Source organism: Diabrotica virgifera, chromosome 5, assembly GCF_917563875.1.
Source record: "Diabrotica virgifera virgifera chromosome 5, PGI_DIABVI_V3a".
Lineage (NCBI taxonomy): Eukaryota > Metazoa > Arthropoda > Insecta > Coleoptera > Chrysomelidae > Diabrotica > Diabrotica virgifera.
In genome coordinates this window covers 255,706,524-255,734,149 of record NC_065447.1, presented here as the reverse complement: position 1 = coordinate 255,734,149, position 27,626 = coordinate 255,706,524, and the positions used below count along the sequence as shown (strand labels likewise).

Here is a 27,626-nt window from a genome sequence, read left to right as displayed (position 1 = left end):
CTAGTTTACTGAACCATGGTATTTTTTATGTCTAAACTATTGCACGTTCTAAAAAAATGTATTCTTCCCTGTGTTGTTTCCTTTTGGTTGACTTATTCACTTGGTTTTAAACACTATAAATTTATTTTTATTTGTAGCATACCTCATTATTCTGATCCACTTTCTAAGACAAATTATTGATGCCCCTTTGGCAGTAGCTTTTCGATATTTCCAAAATTCCGATATTTTAATAAGAGTTGTCTGGTACCATGAACAAGATGTCAATTGTTTCAATGTTGGTGGAAGGATTTTCAACAATACTTTTCCATATTAGCGACAAATTTTTATTCCTGTTGTATCCAGGGTACGAAACACTTCTTCTTTTGGAGCCTATTCGTTTCGAATATTGGCGATCATTCTGGCTATAATTATTTTATTAACTGATGCTTTAAAAATATTAGTTGCTGTTGTGGAGAACCATTTCATCAGGTTCTTTAACCATGATATTCTTCTTCTTCCAATTCCTTGCTTTCCGAATACTTTAACTTGAAGTATTACCTTCAGTAATCTGTATTTAGTGTCGTTTCTCATTATGTGTCTGAGATATTCTAACTTTCTCCCTTTAATGGTATACATCACCTCTCTTTCTTTCCTCATTCTTCGTAATGCGGTCTCGTTGGTTATCTTGTCCGTCCATGATATCTTTAGGATTCGCCTGTACAGCCACATCTCGAAGGCTTCAAATTGTTTCTCCATCGCTTCAGTGTATGTCAAGGATTCAACTGCGTAGTATAATAACGAATCACTGTAAGCTGCCTAACATTTTGGTTCTATGAAGTAATCCTTTATGTATATTAATGTTCATGGACCGAGTTTATGAAAGAATATACATTATAGACGTACAATTACGTTTGAGTAATTAACTGATTATTAACTATGAGTGTTATTAGTTTCCAATGATTTTCTTCATGTACATAGGTTATTTTTCCACTCTTCCACAACTTTGTCCAATACAATGTTACACAGCAATGATGACACTCTATTTCCTTGTCTATCTCCCATACATTTGTCGAACAGCTCTGAAAGTTCTCTCAACAATTTCAATTTAGACCAAACTTTTGTGTTTGTTAGTATTTGTTCTTCTTGTTTTGTGATCTAGCCCGTTTTCTTCTAGTACACAATCAGTTGAATAGTTCAATAGTTTTAATACATATATTTTAACTATTACATGTTAGCGTCTTTGATTTATTTTTATTGATATGCAATCATTATTAACTCATAGACAGCGTTTATTTTGAATTTTTTAATAAACAGTTAATAGTAGACAATATAATAATTTTATTTTTAAAAAAGTTGCCCTTTATTACGTTAAAGAGACAATCCAAAATAGCAAAGATTAACTATGCCATTTGCGTAATGCCCTATACAGAAATTTGATATTCCCTGTTTCATCCACACAATTAACATAAGAAAGAGCCAGAAATAACGTTCCTCTGGGGATTACCTGAATATCTTTATTTTAGGCGAAAGACGTGAATTTTTTAACTTCTTTTTCATGCCGCTTTAATCAAAAGAGATACTCAGGGGACTTTATAAATCAACTGATGCATTTTTCAAAACATATACCACAGTAATAACATATATCACAAAAAGAACGAAATGTGTGAGCGTGTTGGTGAAATGACTTTTGGTAATTCAAATTCAAGAGTGCTACAGGTGCAAAGAAAATATATACGACATAAAAAGTATATATGTGTGTGCTGTGTATGCCGCCTGGAATTTAGATTATGGTTTAATGTACTGCAGGTTGTCTAAATTATTGCCTCAAAATATGTTCCAGCTAAACTTTTGAAAGCGCAAGGACAAAATGTTTTAATGTCTTAATATATTATAAATAAAATAAAATTATGCGAAGATACAATAAAAGTTGGAACAGAGAGTGAGAACGGCCAAAAATATAGGATTTATGCATATACAAAACATTTGAACCGAACGATTTATAATGTATTATATTTATTTGGAATTTACCACAATTTTAATTTAAAATTATGTTTATTTTGAAGTTTCAATTTCCACTTCAGAAATCGTTCTCAAATATCTAATATTCCAAAGTACAAATGTATTTTGAGAACGATGATTGAAGTGGAAAAGTTCTTCTTCCTAATACTTTTCTTCTTCTTTTATAATTTTTGCTTGCTCCTTAGTGGATTGATACCTTTATGGAGTATTTATATGGAACTTCCTGTGTATTTATATTTACTTCTTCATTTGTAATTTCTGGTGTTTCCGGTGCTAGCGTCATTTATTCTTACTCTGGATAGAACTTTGATAGTCAATCCATGTAGGTAAGTCCTCTTATTATGTGTCTTGGTTCGATTAGTTCCTTTACCTCCGTTCTTTGACCTCTTATAAAGCGTCATATTTACTTTTGTAGGCCAAAAAATTATGTTCCATTTCAAAGCTCGACAAAAGTGTTGCTGGTCCTAAGCCCAGATAAAGGAGGCGGAGGTCTACGACCAGGTTAGCACCCTAGTGAATAAAAGAACTAGGGGAAATAGCACACACAAAATAGGATACACGGGTGACACTCCTTACAGAAATGTTAATCAGGTTATGCTGTTAACCCTTTCGCTGCGTCAAATAAATACATATCGCTGACCAGTGCGGCAGTAGTTTTTTAACATTAAATGCGATATTTTTTCAACAATTGTTTTTTGTACATATTATGTTAAAACGGATTATTATAATTTTTCTTCTGAATTTTTGCAAGACGCACATGTGCGCTGTACGCAGTTTTCAAGGAATTTCTTTTAAAAATGCGGAGGACGCACTTGTGCGCTTGATACAAATTTTTGTATTTAGTAAATTAAATCGACTTTTTTGATCTAAACTAAAATTTTATTCATTCAAACAGGATGTAAAATAAACAAATAACATATAATGTAAAATAAAAGTATACAAAATATTAATTTTTTCCTAATGTCTTTCTATATTGATACATGATATTCTCTGAAACATTTGCCTAAGCAGAGGCCAGGTTTATCGGGACATTCTTGACAATGATAAATAGTATCCTTACGTATCTTATTTTTATTGCATGTCCGACATTTTTTTCTAAGAGTTTTACCACGTTCATTATGTAACTCAATTTTTGAAGGTGTGTGGTTTACACCCGAAGTAACTGCTACTTCTGCCGTTACAACTGCTGTTCCTTGACATTTTTCTGGTAATAACTTTTCAAGTATTGACAATCGAAACTTATAATATGACATTTTGTTATTTCCGTGGTACTTATTATACAATCTATGAGCATTTTGCAAATATAGCTGAAACAGATGTATGCCAATTTTTTTGTACCAACGTAAAGTTTTGCGTGTCGGCGGATAATAAGAAGACATTTGGTCTTGAAGATCTACTCCGCCCATATATTTATTATATTGAATGATTGGCAGTGGTTTAATTTTCTCATCCCCTCGTCTATTTCTTACGGTTACCATCTCATTTTTATATTCAGTTGAAATGTAAATGATATCTCTTTTGTCTCGCCATTTTCCAACCATTACGTTGTTGAGGTACATACTTTTGGTCTGGCCTTTTTTTAACTTTGCGTCTACGACGTTTTTTGGACAGCCTTTCCTATCTTTTCTCAGAGTGCCTGTACAAAAACTATTTTTATCCAGTAGTAATTTGGCCAAGTTATAACTATTGTAATAGTTGTCCATATGAAGCGAATGTCCATGGTCGAAAAAATTACGCATTAGGTGTAGCACCACTCTTTCTGTATGAGACTTACCAGCAGTTGCATCACCTGCACCAGCATATATATGGATATCCAAAATTGTTGAATCGGCTTCTGTCAGCATATAAAGCTTTACTCCATACTTATGTCGTTTCTTAGGGAGATATTGCTTGAATACCAGTTTTCCTTTCCACAAGATCATAGATTCGTCTAGAGATAAATACTTTCCTGGATAGTATACCGTCTTCATTTTGTTATTAAAATGATCTAGCAAGGGTCTTACCTTATATAGTCGATCTACTGGAACTGGTTCATTTTCTTTTACATTTTCGGCAAAATGAAGGCATCGCATTATAAGCAAATAGCGGTCTCTACTCATGTATGAAGAAAAACAAGTCGAAAATAATCTATTTGTCTTCCAGTAGTCTTGTATGCTAGGCAATTGGATTGTTCCTGTATGGAAGGTTAATCCAATAAATATTAGCAATTCCGATATTGTTAATTCCTTCCATAGGGAAATCCTTGAACGGTCACATCCTTTGCTGGTAGAAAGAACTTCAACTGTATAACTGTTAGTTTGTAAGACAATCATATTTAAAAGTTCATCGTCAAACAACAGCCTAAACCAATCGTACGCACTATCACCAGGACTATCGACTAACAATCCACTTCTTTTTGTAAATGGAATTTGTTTCATACCGCTAGTTGTTTCGGTCCATTCATTGTCTGTAATCTGTACGTCAGGATTATCTGCAACGGTATTATTTAACTCGTTCTGTAGTACATCATCCTCAGTATCACTTCCAGAAGAGTCTTCCGAAACATTTTCAATTTCAACTAAAAATATTAATTTCAGACCACAAGTTTATTATTACATTTATTTACTTACAGTTATCTACATCAGAGTCTTCATAATCTTCATCTGAGTCTGAATTATATAAAAACTGCATCAATTCCTCAACACTCAGATTTTTTTCATTTCTCACTTTCACGGTCTTACGTCTTTTTACGCCTGAAGGTCCAGCTTTATTTAAATCAGCCATTATTATACAAATAATTAAACTTATAATCACACTAAACCGTTTGAAACGACAACACCTTTGAAAACCTAACTATGTGAGTAACTGATCTGCGACGCCACCTATGAATAGCTCTGCAAACCTAACCACATGATTCACCGAGCCGCGACGCCACCTATGAATAGAAGTGACCTTTAATAAAATGCGGACAAAGTTTCCTTGATCTCCTGAAACTGAGTCAATTTTAAATGTATATGGAAATCACCATATACATAGGCCGCTCATGTGCGCCATACGCATTTTACAAAGAAATAGGAGGGCGCGCATGTGCGCTTTACGCAGCGAAAGGGTTAATCAGGTTATGTCAATTAAAGGTATGCAACATCTACACTTCCTAAATGGTTCTTTAAAGAGCTAATGGACTTGACTTGTGAAAAAAACTTGCTCACTATATAAAAAGGAACCATCAGATTAATCCTATACATATAAACTTTGCTAAGTTAAGAGCTCGTTTAGAAGACTGTAAGTGGTTGTCTAATGAAAGCTTTGCTGACTACATTAGATCTTATGATAATAAAATAAGAGATAACCCCAAGTGATTTTGGAAATTTCTAAATGCTAAACGGTCTACTCAAAGATTATGAAGTTCACTATTTTATGGTGACTATTCCGCGCCAAATTGTCAGGATATTGCAAAGTTGTTTAAGGAATTTTCCAGACAGTTCAAATTTTGCAATATTTGCTGGATAGTTTTCAATCTATAGTAATTTTGCATATCAAAAAACCATGTGAATCATTTAACGCCTTTAAGGCCCCCTTTTAAAATATAGGTATTTCTAATCTCTCACGGATCTAATCTATGTTATAATTCTCAAACATTCACATCAAATAAACCCCACTAATTAATTTTTTAAATTACTGGTCAACAAACCTTCGAGTTCTGCTCGTTTCCGAGTCTGCCGTTGATTATCCTCTAATGGCGTTCAAAGAGAATTTACAACAATAGAAATGGTTGGGACGTCGCGTCGTTTGAAAACAACTCGCAGATTTGTAATGTACATTTACAATCTACATATTCATTACTTTTAACAACTTCCCTTGTATATTATTCAAAGGGGAAAAGGGAATATAATCCAGTCAATGTCCGATAATGCGCTTGTAAAATAAGAGAACTAGATATAGTTTTTTGATTACAGTAAAACCTGGATAATCCGTGTTCCGCGGGACCGCAGATAATTGAAAAGCTGATAAACCGAAAATTTATTTCTTATATACGAGGGTCATTTCCTATGCCGCTGAGAAAGACTGCGACGAGCTGGGAGAAATCTGGCAACACGGTCTTACACATCAACTCGCCCTCTCTCTTACCCCACCAATTTAGTCTCGCTGCATTGCTAAGTGTCGGCCTAGTAGCCTTCGAATATAGAGTTCCCGGTAGCTGTTACCGCCAATGTGAAATTCATGCTGTGATACGTTTTTTAAATGCAAAATGGATTTCACCTATTAACATTCATCGACAATTAATCGAAGTTTTTGGGTAAAAGTGCAAAATATGTTCAAGATGTGCGCAAATGGTGTAGATAATTCAGTGCTTTTTCAAAGCTTTTGGATCGTTGCAAGACACACTAAGGGCCGGTTGTTCGAACGCTAATCAACAATGATCATTATCAAATATTTAATTACTGCCACCAACTGTCAATGTCAACTTTGTTTGAGTTGCTGAAAATATAATTGATTACAATTATGAAATTACTTAATCAGTTATGTTAATAATTGTTATGTTAATTGATTAACTAATCTCATAATTATAATCAATTATGTTTTCAGCAACCCAATAAAAGTTGACATTGACAGTTTTGGTGACAGTAATTAAATATTTGATGGTGATCATTGTTGATTAGCGTTCGAACAACCGGCCCTTAGTGTAGTGATGGTGAATGTGGTGATTTTTAAATCACGCCGTGATCACGTGTGTTTTAGATAACGGTGATTTTAAACAGTGACCGCGATCACTAACAAGTAGTCACAATAATTGTAAACTAAACACGATCGCAATTAATCTGTATTAGGTCATACAATAGAAACATATTGCTGATCTTATATATGTATAACGCAACCAGATGATCGACTTATTTATAATATAAATTTACAATACCAACAATAAAGTGATCCATTTAAAAAGCAATACAAAACTTTCTTGACAACGCTTCCTCTTTAAATAACTCTAAAATATCAAGTACATTTTTCAACGAAAACTTTTCGTTTATAAATTCGCAGTCGGTGTTATTGCGTCGCCGCTCCTGTAATACCTAGAGCCGATTTACCGATGGACTCTTATGTAGTTTTATCTTCTGAATTCAAATCTGAAAACGGCATTTCGATATCTCTAACCATCTTCGAGATAACCGACCTCAAAATCTAAAATGTGACGTCACAATCCTTTTATTTTCTTCCGACACACTAAACGTCATCTGAAATCGTTACTATTAGTAAGTAGGCTAGTTTTAATCTGAATTTGTTAAGCAAAACATACGATATTTGGTATTTACATTTAAGTTTGACACTTCGTGAATGCCAAACTAAATTTTAAATTAGCTTATTATATAAAATAAATAACATGTTTAAAAATACAATTTGAGTATATTTTGAAAGCAATAATGTATTAACAACAAAGGTTTGTACGAGTATACGGCCTCCCCTTTAATGATAAATAGACTGTTCCATTTTTAGGCGAGCGGTAGCAACTCCTAAAATTACATTATACCGACCACGAAAATCAACTTTAAGATGAATGACCAATTTTGGTGATTCTTTATATTTTCGATAACGCTGAATCTGAATATGAAGTTTATTTGTATCTAGACTTGGTGGTACTTGTTAAAAAATAAAATTTTATGCAAAAATGCGAAAAATCAATTTTAATGATTTTTCGACTTTACCTCGCTGTATATTTGGTCGCTGTAAATATTTCCTTTTGAAAATTTTACTGTGTCATCTTTGAAGTATTTAAATAACAATGTGCTTTATTCAAACTGTTTAAACAAATTAAGAGAGGAGTTGTTAATTTTTAAACATTTTGTCGTCAGATTTCGTTAATTTCATGTTTACTTTAAGAAGTTGAGTGACAAACTTTTTAGTTTATAATTTTCACCAACACAGGAATAAAATATAATTCATGAAGAAGTTTTTTGGAAGATTTCAAGTCAAAGTATGCAATAAGAAAAAAGTTATGTGACTTTATAGACGAGTGGCACTCTTAAAATAACGCTTATTTCTCAAGATACTGACCACGGTGGTGTGGTGAATGGCTAATTTTCGTCTAATCTAAGGTTTTGATGGTGCTGAAAACGAAAATAAGGTTTATTTTAAATCATCATTTTCATTTATTAGTCTTGCATTTTTAATTTGACGAAGAAAAGTTATTCTTCATAAAAAGCTCTTCATGGTCTAAGATTTATGATGCAACCATCATATATCAAATTTTATTAATTTTATACGAGGTATATAAAAAATATGAATTTTGAATAAAGTATTTTTATAGTTCACAACATTTAAATTGGAATGATATAATTGCAAATTGAAACATAATTTTTAATTCTAAACAACTTTTCGTAATATATTAGTAATATAATAGTAATTTTCCATATTACGAATTTAAATACGTAAATAAACAAAGTTTTCGTTATGATAAATCTCGCATTTTCAGCTTGTTTTATATACAAATGTTTTTATGAAAGAAAAAAATATTCAGTATGTCTGCATAACATAAAATACATCGTATTTCGCAGTTCCTAAAATTCATTGTTGGTAAATTCCCATATTAATACCTAATCGCGATCACCGAGAATATCATAATATTTATTATAAGTATTTACTAAAAGTTAAATTCACGGTTCCTAATAATCGCCAGATGTTACGTCAAGTTCGCCGTGAATATTATAAGATTTATTCTATAAATAAACACGTTTTGCGAGACAGTGAATGCGAAGTTGATATCTGATATCTTGTCATCAGTCACCGTTATTGGAGTTACTAAGGAACGGTCGTTACCAGTGATTTTTAATTCACTGTGCATAAATCATCATTAGTGAAATCACGTACCATCACTACAGTTAGTGGTGTCCATTTTCTGTCATTCAAAGTCTTCTTCTTCTTCTTCTTCTCTTTGTATAGACATGACTCTGTCTGTTTTTTCAATGTCCCTCTAGTAAGTTGTCCATCGTTTTCGTGGTCTTCCCACTGATCGTCTTCCTATTGGGGAACCGTCTTTCGCTGTCCTGACTACCCTATTTGTTGTCATTCGGCTTATGTGGTCATTCCATTCTATTCTTCTGTTTCTTACCCAGTTATTAATGTTATCCACCTTGCATCTCCGTCGTATATCTGTACTTCTAGCTCTGCCCCATAGAGTTTTACCATCGATTTTTCGAAGGGTTTTCATCTCCGCTGTTTCGAGCAATCTTTTTGTCCTCTCTGTGTCGGGTCGTGCAGCGTATGTCATTATTGGGCTGATGACTGTTTTGTAAATTCTGCCTTTCATTTCTTTTCCGATATTTTTAATTCTCCATATTGTGTCATTTAGGCAACCTGCGGCTCTATTTGCTCTATTCACTTAATCTTCCACTTCTGTTTTGAGCCTTCCGTAGCTAGATAGTGTGATGCCTAGGTATTTAAACTCCATCACTTGTTCTATTATCTGACCTTTCAGCTCCAATTTACATCTTATTGGATATGCTGTTATAACCATGAATTTTGTCTTTTTTGAGGAAATTAATATATGTTAAATTTTCTGGCGATTATGTTGAATTGGTGCAGCATACGTTGTAAATCATCTTCACTTTGAGAGATTAGTATTGCATCTTCCGCATAGCAGATTATTTCAAGTTGTTTTTCTCCCATGTGGTATCCTTTTTTTTCAAAGGTGTTATATATTCAAAGTGAATGGTGTTATTGTCAATCGTTTCATAGTGGGGCTCAGCATAGACTTTTAAAGACAAAAAATACCTTCTCTCATTCATCCTAGAGAGAAAATATCGCTAGCTGTGCTACATTTTATATCACCCTAATAAATGATGGCTGATTATTATAATTTTAAGATCAACAATTAACCTAAAAATAGACTGTAAATAAGATAGTATATCTTTATCTTTGACACTTACTTGTTAACATCAAATTTTTGCTTGAAAAGCTTGAAATGTCAATTTTATATCGTCCTTCTCCTACTTCTTTTCATAACTGAAATTTTACAAACAATCTGTAAAGATAAAGACATAAAGTTTTTAAAGGAGGTGAGTTCCGTTCGATTTTACGAGTATTCGTGATATTAAAATTTTTAAAATGGCGCTCGTAAAGTACCGACTCCATCATGGAATCTCGTTTTATCCAAAAAGTCTTAAAAGGTAGCCAATTATGACGCTCTATACGAATAACCAATCAGCTATAAAATTCTATGTGAAAGTTGCAGTGAAAAGGAAAAATGAAATGTGGCTTGGGGGAATTTTGTTGGTTGGTTGCTCATATATTTTTTACTGATTTGATTTTATGTATGAGGAACAACGTGCATCAAGCTCAAGAATAACCCAATCTAAAATGCTAAAACAATTTGCTTGTTTTAATAGATTTCATAAATATTCATCTTTGTATGAAAAACGTTATTATTTTAGACAGTTAGATCCAAATAAAACTGTGTATAAATTTTAGCTCATTTTATACATTTAAATCAAAAATGTTTTGTCTGTGATTAGCTACTAAATGAGGTAGGTTTTGATATTTTTAAATTAAAAACAGTGTTTGGAAAAGTATCTCGTATTTCTTCTTCTTTAAGTGCCATCTCCGCGACGAAGGTTGGCAATCATCATTACTATTTTGACCTCCCAGGCAGATGCTCTGAACAGTTGCCTTGAGTTGCAACCAAACCAGTACTCTCTCGTATTTACTTAAATATTTAATCTTTACTATTCTTTCTCTTATTTTAACTGCATAAAAACTTATACTGTAATAGTTATTTTCCTAACAAGTGCAGAAAGTCATTCTTTTCCGCACGCGACTGCAGTTTGCCGAACGACGCGAAGCGGGAGTTCGGCAAGCAGTCGAGTGCGGAAAAGAGACTTTCTGCAAGAGTTAGGAACAATATTTTTTCTAAGAGTCTTTAAAAAATTACCAAATCTTAATCAATTGATTTAATTAATATGAAAATACATACACAAATTAATTCTTTGACAAGGTTGTCAAAACCATATTTCAATATAATTAGTTAGCATGACGACGATCTTGGTTTCCATGACGATGATTCAAAACGACTGTTATTGTCTACCGATTTGACTTTCGAATATTATGTCAAAATGATTTTATTTCATCGAATTGTCGCGTTAATTTCATTAAAACAGGAACACAATAAGATATATTTGAAATAAATTAGTAAATAATATCTAAATATTAGTTTATTGCATCTATTATAATTACTTTAAGGCCATATTAACATATCTACATTAACACGCGTGCGGAAAAGTAACACGCGTGCGGAAAAGTGAAACTTTCTAAACTAAAATGCGTGCGCGAAAGTAGACATTTTTGCACGCTCGTAGAAAAAATATATTTTAAATATTTCTGTTGTCAAAACAACAATTTAAGTAAATTTTATTTGGTTTCCGCTTCTTAAAAATATCATTTCTAAACATTTATTTTATGACTAGTAAGATTTTAGTTTAGTTCTTAAGTATGTACGCCTTGTGTTAGGTCTATGAAAAAACATTTGATGGTTCCCATCTAACATGAATACCTCACCTCTCGCCATCTAAGGCGGCAAAAACGCGTGTGGACTCTTTTGCCTAGTAGTGGCGTCCCAAAGCCCAAACAAAGAACATAACGCCATTGTAATGATATTATGATACTCTGTATAAAATATATTTAAACCTTATTCAAAGTCAATAGTCAAAGTAAATATGAACTCGATTGACTGTGACCGAAGAGGTACCTGATTTAGCAATAGTTTAATGTGTATGTAAGTAAACCTCCCGTGATATAGAATCATTATTGTAGTTAGCATTTATTAATGTAAAGGCGATTGCGACATGCCGTTAGACTAGGTCGCTACTATTGTTAATGTTTGTACTCGCAATTCGAATGCAGGATTAAAGTCGTATGTCAGATTGAAGTCGTATTGATTATACATTTAATTAATTACTGACTAAAGCCACTTGATCCCAACAACCAATCATATTTCCGTTACATGGCGATCTCGCGGACTAAAAGAAGAAAAATGGGCAGTACAAATTGGAAATGGAGGATCAAATGTACGAGTCTTGAACAGCGGCAGCGCAATGGACAGCCCAATGGAACTTACGAGTTGTATTGGAAGACGGAAGATGTGAAAAGACACAGTGCCAATATGTGAGTAAGCAATTTATGTCTATTTTTACCAATGGTTCCTTTCGATTTTTTTTAATATATATTATTACTGAACATCGAATTTTTATTGCCTTTGCTATCGAATTTTATTGAATTTATTTTAATTCTCTATTCGATTTTGATTTTTATTAATATAACTTTGATTGTTAAATATAAAGATGTTTTCAAACTGAAAACACTGGAAATTGATGAATTGATGATACTGGACCCCCAGTTCCTTCAAAATCAAAACCACGCACGAATTCAATTCTCACGTAAGGAGACTTTGCCGGTAAAATTTTCCCTACTGGCTAAGACACTTAACGCTGATCGAACCATTTAATTGAGCTAATAGAAAAAAGGTATAAGACGTAATTTAAAAACAGTTTTTTTTTCTAATTGTAATTTTATATATTCTGTGAGTTTGTTCCGTTTGTTAGCAATAAATATTTTTCCTGTAGCTATTTTTGTCCGTCTTTTTGTTAACTTTCAGACTCACATAACTTGTAGTATTGATCTGCCTTGATGTTAGATATTACGATTCGATTCTAGAAACTGTCACGGTAGTTGTTTTCGAGATAAAAAGCTTTACCTCGATGGATAGGATCCTCTAGCTCGATGGATAGGATCAAAGCTGATTTTTTCCGTATCTGATATCGTCTTAATTCCGGCCGTTAGCCGAGTCAACGGCCTAATAATGACGCTCCAGTTACGCCCCTGATAATCTTAACGATGCCTCCAAGGTGAATTCCCGCCCTTCTCGTACATCTCACCCGGATCGCTCCTTTATCACACTAACTCACTCGCCTGAAAAGAGGGCAAATTACTCCCTTACTTCTTGACAAATGGCTTCTAATATGCCTTCGATTTAGGCATATGTGTGTGAATACATCTACCATTCTACAAAAGGAATGGATCTTAGGGCAGCACGACAAAGAAATCGGTTTATTATATTTCCAAAATGGCTCCTTTAGGAAGTCGACTTTTTAACGGGGAAGGGTAGTATCTTTTCTACTCTATTTGCGTAGAAAAATGATCTAAAGAAGTTATTTAAAAGCGACCGTACAAAATGATGGCGATTCAGACGGGTAAACTGAGATGCGTTGGTGGAATATTTTTCTAAGTGTCACCCGATTGGTATTTTTATACCTGGGTAAACAGTTTACTTGAATCGTTATCGACATCATTTCATTAAAAAAAAGAAACATTTTGTGCATTTTTTAACACTATTGTACTGATTATTAAAATAATTGAGGCCATGAGAGCCAGAGTGGCCTAACTGATTTTAACATTACTTTGCAACATTACTACTAAAACAATCGAACATTGATAGCTTCTGATCATTTTCTTTGATTATGTAAAGTAATGTTAAAATCAGTTAGGCCACTCTGGCTCTCGTGGCCTCAATTAAATTCTTCTTCTTCTTCTTCTTCTTCTTTTTATATAGACATTACTCTGTCTGTTTTTTAATGTGCCTCCAGTAAGTTGTCATTCCATCTTTTTCGTGGTCTTCCCACTGATCGTCTTCCTATTGGGGAACCGTCTCTCGCCGTCCTTACTACTCTATTTGTTGTCATTCGGCTTATGTGGTCGTTCCATTCTACTCTTCTGCTTTTCACCCAGTTATTAACGTTGTCCACCTTGCATCTCCTTCGTATATCTGCACTTCTAGCTCTATCCCACATCGTCTTACCATCGATTTTTCGCAATGTTTTCATCTCTGCTGTTTCTAGTATTCTTTTTGTCCTTTCTGTATCAGGTCGTGTTTCTGCCGCGTATGTCATTTTTGGTCTGATGACTGTTTTGTAAATTGTGGCTTTCACTTCTTTTCCGATGTTTTTATTTCTCCATATTGTTTCATTCAGGCAACCTGCGGCTCTGTTTGCTTTATTCACCTGATCTTCCACTTCTGTTTCGAGCTTTCCGTAGCTGCATAGTGTGATGCCTAGATATTTAAACTCCATGACTTGTTCTATTATTTGACCCTCCAGCTCTAATTTATACCTTATTAGATCTGCTATTATAACCATGCATTTAGTCTTTTTGGGGAAATTAACATGTTAAATTTTCTAGCGGTTATATTAAATTCGTGCAGCATACGTTGTAAATCATCTTCACTTTGACAGATTAGTATTGCGTCGTCTGCATAGCAGATTATTTTAAGTTGTTTGTCTTCCATTTGGTATCCTTTTTTTGTTCTTACTTTTTTTATTATTTCATCCATGATCAGGTTAAACAACAGAGGACTCAGGGAATCTCCCTGTCTTATCCCATTGCCAGCTTCAATTGGGTCAGTTAGTTCATCATCTACTTTTATTTTTATTGTGTTGTTCTGGTAGATATTTTCGATCGTTTTAATTATTCCTAAAGGTACCTCTCTTGCGTACAATAAATGGATAACGTCCTTTAATTTGACCCTGTCGAATGCCTTCTTAAGGTCCACGAAACATAAGTATGCCGGTTTGTTGTATTCTAACGATTTTTCTTGAATCTGCCTCATTATAAATATAGCGTCGGTGCATGATCTTCCCGACCTAAAACCTTGTTGTTCTTCTGCTAATGTCATAATTTTATTCAGTTTGTTTGTTATCACTTTGGTCGTTAATTTTAGTGTTGTGTTTAATAAATTAATTCCTCTGTAATTCTCCGGGTCCGATTTTTCTCCCTTTTTGAAGAGAGGTATTAGGATGCTTGATATCCATTCTTGTGGTATTCTGTTTTGTTCTATTATTTTTTGGATTAGTTTTAATAATTGTTTGGTCAGGTCTTGTCCTCCATACTTTAGGAGTTCATTCGATATTCTGTCCTCTCCTGGCAATTTTCTATTTTTTAGTTTCTTTAATGCTTCCGTTACCTCTGCTTCTTCAATATTTGTTTCTTCGTTTGTTGCCACTTCAGGTGTTGGTGGTTCGTTATCGTTATCTTTAGCAAAGAGAGATCGAAACTAGTCTGCCCAATTTTCTTTCTGAATGTGTTTCGTTTTTATTATTAATTAATTAATTAATTTAAATTATTAATATTATAATTTGCGGAATACGGTTTTATTACCAATAAATAATGCTTACTCGATTGATTTTATGAGTTATTGAGTTATGAATTTATTTAAAAATGCCTGTCAGAATTGAATAAAGTATGCAGAAATTTTGTAGTATTGGGGGAAAAAGTAAAACTCACTCGGTTGAAAGAGGGCAAATTACTTCCTTACTTCTTGACAAATGGCTTCTAATATGCCTTCGATTTAGGCATATGTGTGTGAATACATCTACCATTCTACAAAAGGAATGGATCCTCTGTTACATTAGGGCAGCACGACAAAGAAATCGGTTTATTATATTTCCAAAATGGCTTCTTTAGGAAGTCTACTTTTTAACGGGGCAGTATCTTTTCTACTCTATTTGCGTAGAAAAATTCTCTAAAGGTATTTAAAAATGACTGTCAGAATTGATGACTGTCAGAATTGACTAAAGTTTGCAGATATTTCATGGTATTAAAGAAAAAAACATGTTTTAATACCATTCTACTGATAAAATAAATAAATAAATTATATAAAGATTTTATGAGCTAAAATTGTTGATTAATCTAGTGGTATGGGAGCCCAAGCGGGGATTTTTGCAGGTACTCGAGCGCGTCAGAAAATCACATGGGGAGAAACCTTGTACCCTGTAAATGTACCCCTACCATATTATATAGACTCTTAATACAGGGGTGTTCTTTAAGAGGGTCCGAAGAAAGAATCTATCCTTATAAAAACTCGAAATTATCAGATTAAGGTAAGGTAAATTAGGTACATGCAGAACATTGTATATTTCAAAAATCTGACGATTTGAGCGGGGTAATGAAATGGGTGAGTCACAAAGTTTCACAAAAAAGCGAATATTTCGCGTACCTAATGAACAGCAGATCAAAAAACTGAAAAATACGTGTTCAATATTTTTCAAAAATCTATCGAATGATACCAAACACGACCTCCCACGGAGAGGGGTGAGGGTAAACATAAAATTTTAAATAGGAACCCGGCATATTTCGCGAAATGAACATCAGATAAAAAAACTGAAAAATATGTGTTCAATATTTTTTTAAAATCTAACGAATAACAACAAACACGACCACCCACGAAGGAAGTGGGAGGGGTTACTTTAGAATCTTAAATGGAGCCTCCATTTTTTATTGCAGTTTGGGGTTCCTTACGTAAAAAAAAGTAACTTTTATTCGAAATATCTTTTCGAATTATGGATAGATGGCGCTATAATCGGAAAAAGCGATTGTTATAAATGGAAAATTAAACTAAAAAATGGAAGGTTCCAACTAAAATAGAAAACTTAACTTTTTTGGTTTGAGGAACTAACCTTCACAACCCAATAGAGCCCCATAACGCTCGAGTAACTGCAAATTTAGCATACTTGCCTTTCTTACTATTATAATTAGTCCTGTCGCCAGGGGGGGTACAACGGCCTCCTTTATTCAGATGGACTTACCCAAGTTTTTTATGTATTTTGACCCGTAGAACACGAATTTTTTGGGTAACAGTTGATCCGGATGTCGATAAGATTGTTATAAACAAAGAACTTGAGGAATTACATAATAGCAATTTCTCGCAAAACAAAACATTTTTCTGTATTTTTTTGGGTCATTATAATCAAAAAATGTTTCTACAAGTTTTTTCGTAGGATGCATAGTTTTCGAGATAAACGCTGTTGAACTTTTAAAAAAATCGAAAAATTGCAATTTCTGAACCCGAATAACTTTTGATTAAAAAATAAAATAGCAATTCTGCTTACCGCATTTGAAAGTTCAAGTCAAATTATATCGGTTTTGATTATTTGCATTGTTAAAAATTTATTTTTTTATTGTTAAACAAAGCTATAAACACATAGTGCTTGAGTGATGTTTTCAATGATCTCCCATTTAAAATCGAACGAGTATGTAGAGTAGGTACAAGTGCAAGCGAGGTTATTTCTAAGTAGAATGCATTAAAACGCATGTATTAGGCACGGGAAACACTATGTGTTTATAGCTTTGTTTAACAATAAAAAAATAAATTTTTGGCAATGCAAATAATTAAAACCGATAAAATATTTGACTTGAACTTTCAAATGCTGTAGGCAGAATTGCTATTTTATTTTTTAATCAAAAGTTATTCGTGTTCAAAAATTGCAATTTTTCGATTTTTTGAAAGTTTAACCGCGTTTATTTCGAAAACTATGCATCCTACGAAAAAACTTGTAAGAACATTTTTGCTTAATGATCCAAAAAATACAAAAAAAATTTTTGATTTGCGAGAAATCGCTGTTATGTAATTCCTCAAGTTCTTTGTTTATAACAATCTAATCGACATCCGGATCAACTGTTACCCAAAAAATTCGTGTTCTACGGGTCAAAATACATAAAAAACGGGTAAGTCCGTCTGAATAAAGGAGGCCGTTGTACCCCCCCTGGCGACAGGACTAAATTTGCTGAATAAGGTTTTATCGTTAATTAATAATGCTCACTCAATTGATTTTATGAACTAACTTGTTGAGTGATCTAGAGAACGGTAAAACTATTATCCTGTATGAGTTAATAACAATTCAAAAATAGGGAAGGTCGAGCAGGTCAAAGTATTTGTAGGTCCTTATGGTCTTGGACATCTTAACGATCGAGAACAGATATGACATGAATTATGTAAAGAAAACAACATGATCACTCACACTGAGATCGGGTCTACCCCAAAATCCCGACAGCCAAAATCTCGACAGCCACAATCCCGACGGCCAAAATCCCGACACGCCAGAATCCCGACAGGCCAAAATCCCGACAGGCCAGAATCTCGACAGGTTTGATAAGTTTCTTTTTAACATACAATTACATTTATTTCTTGTTTTTTGTTTATGGCCATCTGTTTTTTATTTTTGGTTACTGAACAAAAGTATTTTGTATTAAAAGTATTAAACAAAAGTTGGAATTTTTACTTATGCGAGGATTGTTGCCTGTCGGGATTCTGGCTTGTCGGGATTTTGGCTGTCGGGATTTTGGGCGGCACCGACTTAGATCATACACCTGGTCAAAAAACTACTCAAACGACGACTATAATTAAAAATTCCCATTTGATGATGGTAGCAACCCTGGGGTCTTCAAGTGATTAAATACATTATGCATATATGGACTAATGAAATAAAAAATTTTAGTAGTTCCAAAATGACAAAAAATCTAGGCATCGGATAAAAAAGTTTATTTGAAGAAAGTGTATTTTTTTGTTCTTTTTAATGGCGGTACAGGCTCGTTTTTTTAATATTGTATTTAATTACAGAGTAATTTCCACATATTAATATATTTTTTAAATTGGGCTCTGTACCGCCATTCTTTATTATATTACCAATACGTGTGTCAAATATCGCGAAAAAATATTCAAAATTACAGCCGCAATCTTGATACGCGTTTTTGCTACCTGTTGATCGCTACTGTATCACCTTAATATACAGGGTGTAACGAAAATACAGGTCATAAATTTAATCACATATTCTGGGACCAAAAATAGTTTGATTGAACCTAACTTACCTTAGTACAAATGTGTATATAAAAAAAGTTACAACCCTTTGAAGTTACAAAATGAAAATCGATTTTTTCCAATATATCGAAAACTATTAAAGATTTTTTATTGAAAATGGACATATGGCATTCTTATGACAGTAGCATCTTAAGAAAAAATTATAGTGAAATTTGGACACCCTATAAAAATTTTATGGGGGTTTAGTTCCTTTAAGCCCCCCAAACTTTTGTGTACGTTCCAATTAAATTATTATTGTAGTACCATTACTTAAACAAAATATTTTTAAAACTTTTTTGCCTCTTAGTACTTTTTCGAAAAGTCAGTTTTTATCGAGATATTTTGAATATTTGTCAAATCCACCACATATTTGTATATGGTTAAGTGCGATTATGGAGACTTGGTAATAATATAAAAATTTATGTATGATTTACATTTTTAGGTATATTTTGAACCGTATTAAAAAAGAAGTCATATCTCGATAAAAGTTGACTTCTCGAAAAAATACAAAGAGGCAAAAAAGTTTTAAAAACATTTTGTTTAACTAATGGTATCGCAGTAATAGTTTAATTGGAGCGTACACAAACATTTGGGGGGTTTAAAGGAACAAAACCCCCATAAAATTTTTATGTAAACATATTAAAAAAGAAGCCGCAACTCGATAAAAACTGCCTTATCGAAAAAATACTAAGAGCCAAAAAAGTTTTAAAAATATTGAATTTAACCAATGGTACCACAATAATAATTTAATTGGAACGTACAGAAAAGTTTGGGGGGGATTAAGGGAACAAAACCCCCATAAAATTTTTATGGGGAGCACAAATTTCACTATAATTTTTCTTTAAGATGCTCCTGCCATAAGAATGCCACATATCCATTTTCAATAAAAAATCTCTAATAGTTTTCGATATATTCGAAAAAATCGATTTTCATTTTGTAATTTCAAAGGGCTATAACTTTTTTTGTGTGCATATTTGTACTAAGGTAAGTTAGGTTCATTCGAACTATTTTTGGTCCCAGAATATGTGATTTAATTTATGACCTGTATTTTTGTTACACCCTGTATTTATTTATTTTGTTTTAACCTGTGTTTTACTGAGTCTGTTGTCCTGAAAGAACTACCCGCCAAAATATAAATAGTTTTTCTACAATTTACATTTCTATTAACGTTTTTCAACAGTTCTGTGTGCCTTTTCGATCTGCAAATATGTTTTCCCGCAACAGGAACCTTTTTTGGTTACATTCACGTTTGATATATGGAAAAGTCGAGGAATTACTATCGATTTGGATCGTTTGGCACACATGCGGGAGCGATTTTTCTTTGCATTCGTGCCACGAAAGAGAACAACGGAAATGAACTGCATTTAATGGTGCGTTAGCAGTTTTCACTTTTTATTACGATCAAATGGAATCAGAGAAAAGTACGGGTTTCCGATGACATGATGATGTAACGTACGGAGCAGAAGAGAACTAGGCTACCAGGGAATATGTTCGATCTCGCGTGAGTCCAGTGCCGTAGTTCTAGGATGAGTGGAAAAAGGTCATCACTAGGTTTGAAATTGGCATTTGCCTGCAAGATTAGATTTTTCCTGAAAATTAAAAATGTTGTTACAGCCTGAAGAAAGAGATATTGAACTTAATAGCCCAGTAAATGAACGGGAAATTCGGCGACACCGTGTAATTTACAGGGGCAACTCCGAATTGCATGAAAATTTGGATTTAGGTTCTACTTACTCTCCACTTCAAAGTTGAAATTGTGCCGTTGGTTGCTTTTACTTGGGGGGGGGGACAGTCACCCTTTCTCGGGGGTGAAAAAACATACGTTCAAGATAAGACCGGAAATGGATAAATTGAGTGAATTTAAGCAACTTTTGTTCCATAGAGTTTTTTACGTAAGTCAATACTTTTCGAGTTATTTGCCATTGAAAATGTTGATTTTTCGACAAAAAAACTACGTTTTCAGACGGTTTTTCGTAAATAATTCAAAAAGTAAATATTTTATCGAAAAAAATATCCTTCGCAAAAGTGTAGCTTATAAAAAACCCAAAAAAATGGTGTATCAGTAAAGTCTATCAATCAAATAAAAACAAAGTTGTAGCTCATGAAAAATACGTTCGTATTCGTCTAATTCCAAATCGAATATTTCAAGGTGAAATCACCGAAAAATTAAGCACTTTATGGGAAAACCCCATTTAAACTTTTTTAAAGTGTTTATAAAATGCTTTGTTATAATTGTTAACAAAAGTTTTAGCATTAAAAATAAGCGACTTACGCTCAAAATAAAGTTGGCCCTCTTTTTTTTGTAAAAAATCATGAAAATCTCGCCGTGTTTAGCTCCCCAAATGAAATGAATCGCTACCGCTTTACAAACAATTTACTTATCTATCTATTTTTATATGATCTGTCAGTCTCACCGGTTTAAAGTGTTTATTTTTGAAAGGGTTATTTATAACTGAGAAAGCTTGAATGGGTCACTAATCACGAGTGTATGCAAATTTTGAACAGCCATATCTTAACCAATTTTTGTCTTACGGAGAAACAAAATAAAACTAGCATATTTATAATAGCAAAACCTACATTTTTTTACTCTTTAAGATTTTTCTTATCACTAATACTTTTTAAGTTATTTCGAAAAAATGAAATTTTTCCAAAATTTTTAGAATTTTTTTTACTATAAAACCAAATGTTTTCAAAAAATAAGCACTTCAAACCAATCAAACTTACAGATCATATAAACAATACACATACAGTTAAAATAGATGGTAAAGCCAAACGATTAATTTCAATTAGGGTGCTAAATAGAAGGAGGTTTTCACAATCTTTTTTACCAAAAAAAAGGGGCCAACTTTTTTTTTAGTGTAACTCGTTTATTTTTGATGCTGTAAACTTTTGTAAAAAACAAATAATAAGCTTTTTTTCGATGCTTTAAAAATGTTAATAAGGTTTTCCCGAAAAACGCTTCGTTCTTCGGTGATTTCACGTTGAATTATTCGATTTGGAATTAGACGAATAAGAACGTATTTTTCATGAGCTACAACTTTGCTTCCACTCAATTTGTAGACTTTACTGGTACACCATTTTTTTCGTTTGTTTATAGGCTACACCTTTGCTAAAAATATTTTTTTCGATAAAATATTTACTTTTTGAGTTATTTGGGAAAAACGGTCTGAAAACGTAGTTTTTTTGTCGAAAAATCAACATTTTAAATCGCGAATAACTTGAAAAGTATTGACTTACGTAAAAAACTATATAGAACAAAAGGTGCTTAAAATAAGTCAATTTATCCATTTCTGGCCTTATTTTAAACACGCGTTTTTCACCCCCCGAGAAGGGGTAAATGTCACCCCCCAAGTAAAAGCAACGGCACAAATTCAACTTTGAAGTGGAGGGTAAGTAAAACCTAAATCCAAATTTTCATGCAATTCGGAGTTGCCCCTGGAAATTACACTCCAAAACGGTCATTTATTGGGCTATAAATAAAAAAACAATATTTATATATTATTATATGAGTCGTATAACTTCAATATCCGATAACTCCACACGCAACAAATTTTCAGTAAAAGCAAAAAACTGTATTTATTATTTCAGAGTACCTGTCTAAATGAATTGAAATTCTAATTTGTTTATGCGTAACTTGGTTAATAAAACAAAAGATAAAAATTTATTTATGTATAAAAAAGTGGATTTAGCAGGTTTTGAAACTAACCAGTGGAGATAGCGTGGAATTAGCGAATTTTGGATATAACTACAGGTGAATTTAACGACTTTTCCTTTTTCTTCTATTATTAGGACATGCTCTTTCAACTTGTTTAGTTATTTCTTCCATTATTTTAATTAATAAAAGCAAATTACGGACAGCAATATTCACACAATTTTGAACTATACCGCCTTATTGAAATCTTCAGAATGAAAGGTGCTGGCGGGTTTTGGAAAAAATTCTTAACGTTACTGTCAAATTTAGTTGGGAGCTGGCGGTTTTAGGTACAAAACGAACATAATAATAATAATAATAATAGCCTAATAATAGCCAAACCTGTGGGAGTTTTATGTCAGTTCTTCTATCAGGCGCGGCCCCCTGCGAATGGGGGATGCTTTCTGGGTATTCGTAGCGCCAATACCCAGAGAGTAGCAGGAATACTTGCCGTGGAACAAAAACTGACACCTGGCAGTAGGTATAAAATGCACACCCATGAGAATGGAGACTAATAGTTTATGTTTAGGGCCGCTGCCTGGGGATCGCCAGGGCACGTCTGGAGCCGACGCTGGACGTGACAGCATGCGGGACGTCGGTGGCAGGGTGTTGAGGAGGCGGGCCCCTGTCACACAAACAGCTACAGCCCAACAACAAGAACAACAACCACAAGCGAGCCAAACAACAGCAAGAGCTCCACTCGCTGAAGGTGCTGCGCCGGAACATCAGCCGGCGCTCACTCAAGCGGGACGACCGAGGCAGCGCATGAAATGGACTGTGTCCATTAACGAAAGCATTTTGCGCTTCTATTATAAGGTGACAAACCTCGGTCAAGAAACGATCGGCTACAGACAACAGCTGTATGCCGAATTTTGCAGGGAGTACCCAGATATTCAAGTATCGGAGCAAAGAGTATCAGATCAATACCGGGTAATCGTAAGAAACAACCTTATCCCAGAGACTAGACGCAATACGATCAAAAGCGAAGTCGAACGGGAGATTAATAACCAAGAGCTAGTTTTAGATCAAGTCCCTAATGAAATCCTTGATGAGCAGATTCCTGAGATTCCCATACCAGAAACTCAACCTGACAATACACAGCAGGAAAACAACGAGTTGCGCGATAGTCTAGAGAACGAAATGGCTCGTGCCGTACAAGAGTTTAATGGAACAAATCCACTTAGCAGACCACCGCTACCACGAATAAACTCTTGTAAGAAACTAGGTGCCCTGTTACAAATTGTGAATACTGAAGTCCTACCCAATTATGTCGTAGAAGCCCACACATTGGAGTATCTGCATATGCTAATCTACTGTGCAGCTACAGCAATTGCCAATGTAATGGGCGTTAAGATCAGAACACGACGAGGTACTAATAACGGAAGGACTGGTAACAGAATTGCACCCTGGGAAAAAAGACTTCTCGGAAAAATTGAATTACTGCGTAGGGATATTGGTCAAGTCACAGAATATATAAGAGGTGTTACAAGTAGAAAAGTCATTAAAAGAGCTGAAGAAATAATGCGGAGCACTGCAAGACACTCGAGATACGATCCAGAAAATAACACAGCCCAACAGTGTCTGGATATATTAAAACAAAAACTCTCCGTCTATTCAGGACGATTAAGAAGGTATAAAGTTAGTAACAGCCGAAAATGTGACAATGCACTTTTTGAGAACTCTGAGAAGGCGTTCTACCGAAAACTCAATTCCACCGTAGAAAGTGTCGACAAGTCTTACCCAAGCCAAGAAGAAATTCATGAGTTTTGGGGAAATCAACTTTCCACACCAGCTGCTTTTAACAACAATGCTGGCTGGATAGAAGATACGACGCACAACTGTCACCACTACGTCACTGCTAACTACGAACCATTCACGACTGAAGAAGTCTTAAATGTCATCAAAGAGCTTCATAACTGGAAATCTCCTGGACCAGACGGAGTTCAGAACTTCTGGCTTAAAAAGTTTTGGAGTATTCATGAGTGCTTATCAACATTAATTAATCATGTTATTTCTAATCCGCAGGAATTACCATCATTTCTAACTCAGGGAACTACTTATTTAATACCCAAGGATCAAAATAACACCCAAGATCCATCCAAGTACCGCCCAATTACTTGTCTTCCAACTTTGTATAAATTGGTCACATCCTGTGTAACCCGGCGTATCTACCAACACTGTGCTCTAAACAATATCATAGAGCCTCAACAGAAAGGATGCGCAAAGGGTTCCCTGGGTTGCAAAGAACAGCTTATCATCGACTCAGTCATTTCTAACCAGGCATTCATTAAAAAAAGAAACCTTTTTACTGCTTTTATTGACTATAAAAAGGCCTTTGATTCAGTACCGCATGAATGGCTAATAGATATATTGAAAATATACAAAGTAGATGATAACATAGTGACCTTTTTAAGGCATATAATGAGAGATTGGAAGACTAAAATTCACCTCCAAATACCTGGTGAAAACAATATCGAAACCGAAAATATCGCAATCAACCGGGGCCTATTTCAAGGAGACTCGTTGAGTCCATTGTGGTTCTGTTTAGCTTTGAACCCCCTTTCCCAACTATTAAACTCCACTGACTCAGGTTTTAGCATTAAAAGCAATAATACTGTGGTAGCGAAGCTCAATCATCTGTTGTATATGGATGATTTGAAATTAATGGCTTCCACTCGAGAACACCTAGAAGAGATGCTAAAAACTGTAGAAACATTTTCTAATGATATTAGTATGCAGTTCGGTCTAGACAAGTGCCGTGTTTTGAATATAGTCAGAGGAAAGGTACAGCCCGGTGGATTCGATATGCAAAATGGCCAGAACATCGAGGCCATGGGCGACAACGATATGTACAAATATCTTGGAGTAAAGCAGGCGCGGAAAATTGACCATAAGCAAATGAAAACTGAGATAACTACTGAGTTTATAAGAAGGGTAAAACAGCTGCTTCGTTCACAGCTTAACAGTAAAATTTGTTTAAGGCACTAAACACCTACGCTTGTTCCGCGCTTAGCTATTCATTTGGTATTGTTAAGTGGACAAAAACGGATATAGAAAATCTTCAGCGAAAAGTACGAACACACCTCACAAAGGCACAAAAACACCACCCTAAAAGTGCAGTAGAACGAACGACATTACCCCGGTATTTAGGAGGAAGAGGACTTATGGATATAGGTGAGCAATTAGATAAACAAATTGCTAATTTAAGAACTTATTTTCAGATGCAGGCTGAGACATCTACTCTACATCGCGCTATCTGCGCAGTAGATGACACAACACCGATCAAACTGAGGGAAGCAGAACTACGCATAAACCACCTTACTAAGGACGAAAAAGTGCGCGCCTGGATGGGTAAACCTTTGCACGGGCGACATCCCAATGAGGTCAGCCAAGATTATGTCGACAATATAGCGTCGAACTACTGGTTGACATCAGGAAAGATGTTCCCTGAAACGGAGGGTTCATTACTGGCCATTCAGGATCAGGTTATACCAACCAGAAACTACCTGAAATATATCATCAAAGACCCTCAGGTTCAAAACGACAGATGCCGATATGGATGTCAAGCCCAAGAAACCATCCAACATCTTACAGGGGGCTGCCAGGCATTTGCTGCAACTGAATACAAGGAACGGCATGACGCAGTGGGAAAAATCCTTCATCAAGAGATAGCTATCAAGCTGGGACTTCTCCAAACGGACCATCTCCCGTATTATCAATACGTCCCTGAGAGTATGCTTGAGGATGGCAACTACAAGCTATACTGGGACCGCACTGTGCTCACAGACCAAACAGTGGCACATAATAGACCAGATCTCGTACTAGTTAATAAATTAACAAGACAAACAACACTAATTGATGTGGCGATACCTAACAACAATAATCTACGTAGTAAATTCACTGAAAAGATCGCCAAGTACAGAGATCTAGAAATTCAAATACGAAGGCAATGGAGAATGCAAAGTACCCAGACGATACCTATTGTTATATCTACTACTGGAGTCATTCCGAAGAACCTCCTCGAAAGCATAAAAAGGCTGGGTCTAAATGAACATCTTTACAAGACCATGCAGAAAGCTGTACTACTCGCAACGGCCAGATGTGTACGAAAATTTTTGGGAGATACACCTGCATACCAAGTCACCTAGGGCTCGATAACACGGAAAGAGTCCCACCAGAGCTCAATCCTTTTGATACCGTAGGTATCTGGGATGAGTCAATTTTCCCCTTAGAGGGAGTGTGAGCCGTATGGCTAAATCTGGGCCTAATAAAATAAAAAAAAAATCAAAATGTAATTCCGTACAGGTTGGAATAAATTTTATATCAAAGTTTAGGTGAATACAAAAGATATTTTCAAAAAAGTATCCAAATCATATGAGGGGATCATTGTTTAAATAATTAAAGAGGTGTCATTTTTGCACAATATTTACTTTTTTAATTGCTGAGGTAATTTACATTTTAATGAAGGTCTTTAGGGTTTTTTTCTAAAAAGCTGAAGGACAAATCTTTCACCTAAGACTTAATAAATTAAATTTGACCCCCTATTTATTTAAATAATTATATATAAAATTTAAAAATCAAATTTGCAAAAAAATATTTTTTGCGTTTTAAATAAGCACTATAAATTTATTTTATTTAATAGAAGAAGTTGCACTATGTTACCAGTATTAAGCAAAAAAAAATTGGTTAAAAAATGTTTAATAATTTCTGAGATTATTTAATTTGTTTATCAATTGTTACTATATTTTCAATTGCAAAAACGCGGTTGTTACCAAAAGAATATAAACCTGCTTAAAATGTCATTAATTTTATTTTTATGTATGATTTCGATAAATGTATTGATAAATTCAAATTTCAATTTAACTCCCCTCTAAAATGACATTTGAAAATTGTTCTAATTTGTTTATAATTTGTTTTTTTAATAACGTCGCGGGGATTAAACATTTTGAAATGCTGTTCCGGTAATCGGGTTCCTGTAAATTTTTCACTAATTAACAAATTTTTTCTGTCGTTTTTTCTTCTTCTTTTTTTCCTTATAGTAAAAGATATAGGTTTGCTTATAGAGGGGGTTTCATTAAGAATGTCCAATCTCTTAGTTGTCGATTCTAGACCTCAAAATATTAAGATTAAACTAAAATCACTTTAATAAAATATGGCTCCTTATTGAGTTACAGGGTGTTTTATTTAAAAATTTAAAAATTATTTTTGCTCAATATTTTAAAAGTATTCGACATATCCTTTTCATACTTGGTAGAAAGTGTAGGTACTATACACCCTACGAAATTATGT

General features: G+C 34.1%; 2 protein-coding genes across 9 annotated transcripts in view; both read right to left on the bottom strand.

Annotated features, from left to right (window-relative positions):
- Nucleotides 1-27,626, bottom strand: part of LOC114326119 (cadherin-87A) — a 1,008,603-nt gene that overhangs the window by 460,193 nt on the left and 520,784 nt on the right. The gene's annotated exons all lie outside the window — the stretch shown is intronic.
- Nucleotides 2,721-5,085, bottom strand: LOC114326134 (piggyBac transposable element-derived protein 4-like). The gene is made up of 2 exons (XM_028274380.2): nucleotides 4,608-5,085; nucleotides 2,721-4,555 (listed from the first exon to the last, which is right to left on the bottom strand). The coding sequence occupies exons 1-2, from the start codon at nucleotides 4,759-4,761 to the stop codon at nucleotides 2,967-2,969; spliced, it is 1,743 nt and encodes a 580-aa protein (XP_028130181.2). The 5' UTR covers nucleotides 4,762-5,085; the 3' UTR covers nucleotides 2,721-2,966.

Excerpts from the sequence above, each read along its gene's own strand:
- LOC114326134 (XM_028274380.2), bottom strand. The coding sequence starts at position 4,761 with ATGGCTGATTTAAATAAAGCTGGACCTTCAGGCGTAAAAAGACGTAAG. Across the intron at positions 4,556-4,607 it reads AGACTCTGATGTAGATAACT|TTGAAATTGAAAATGTTTCG; the intron begins GTAAGTAAATAA and ends TAATATTTTTAG.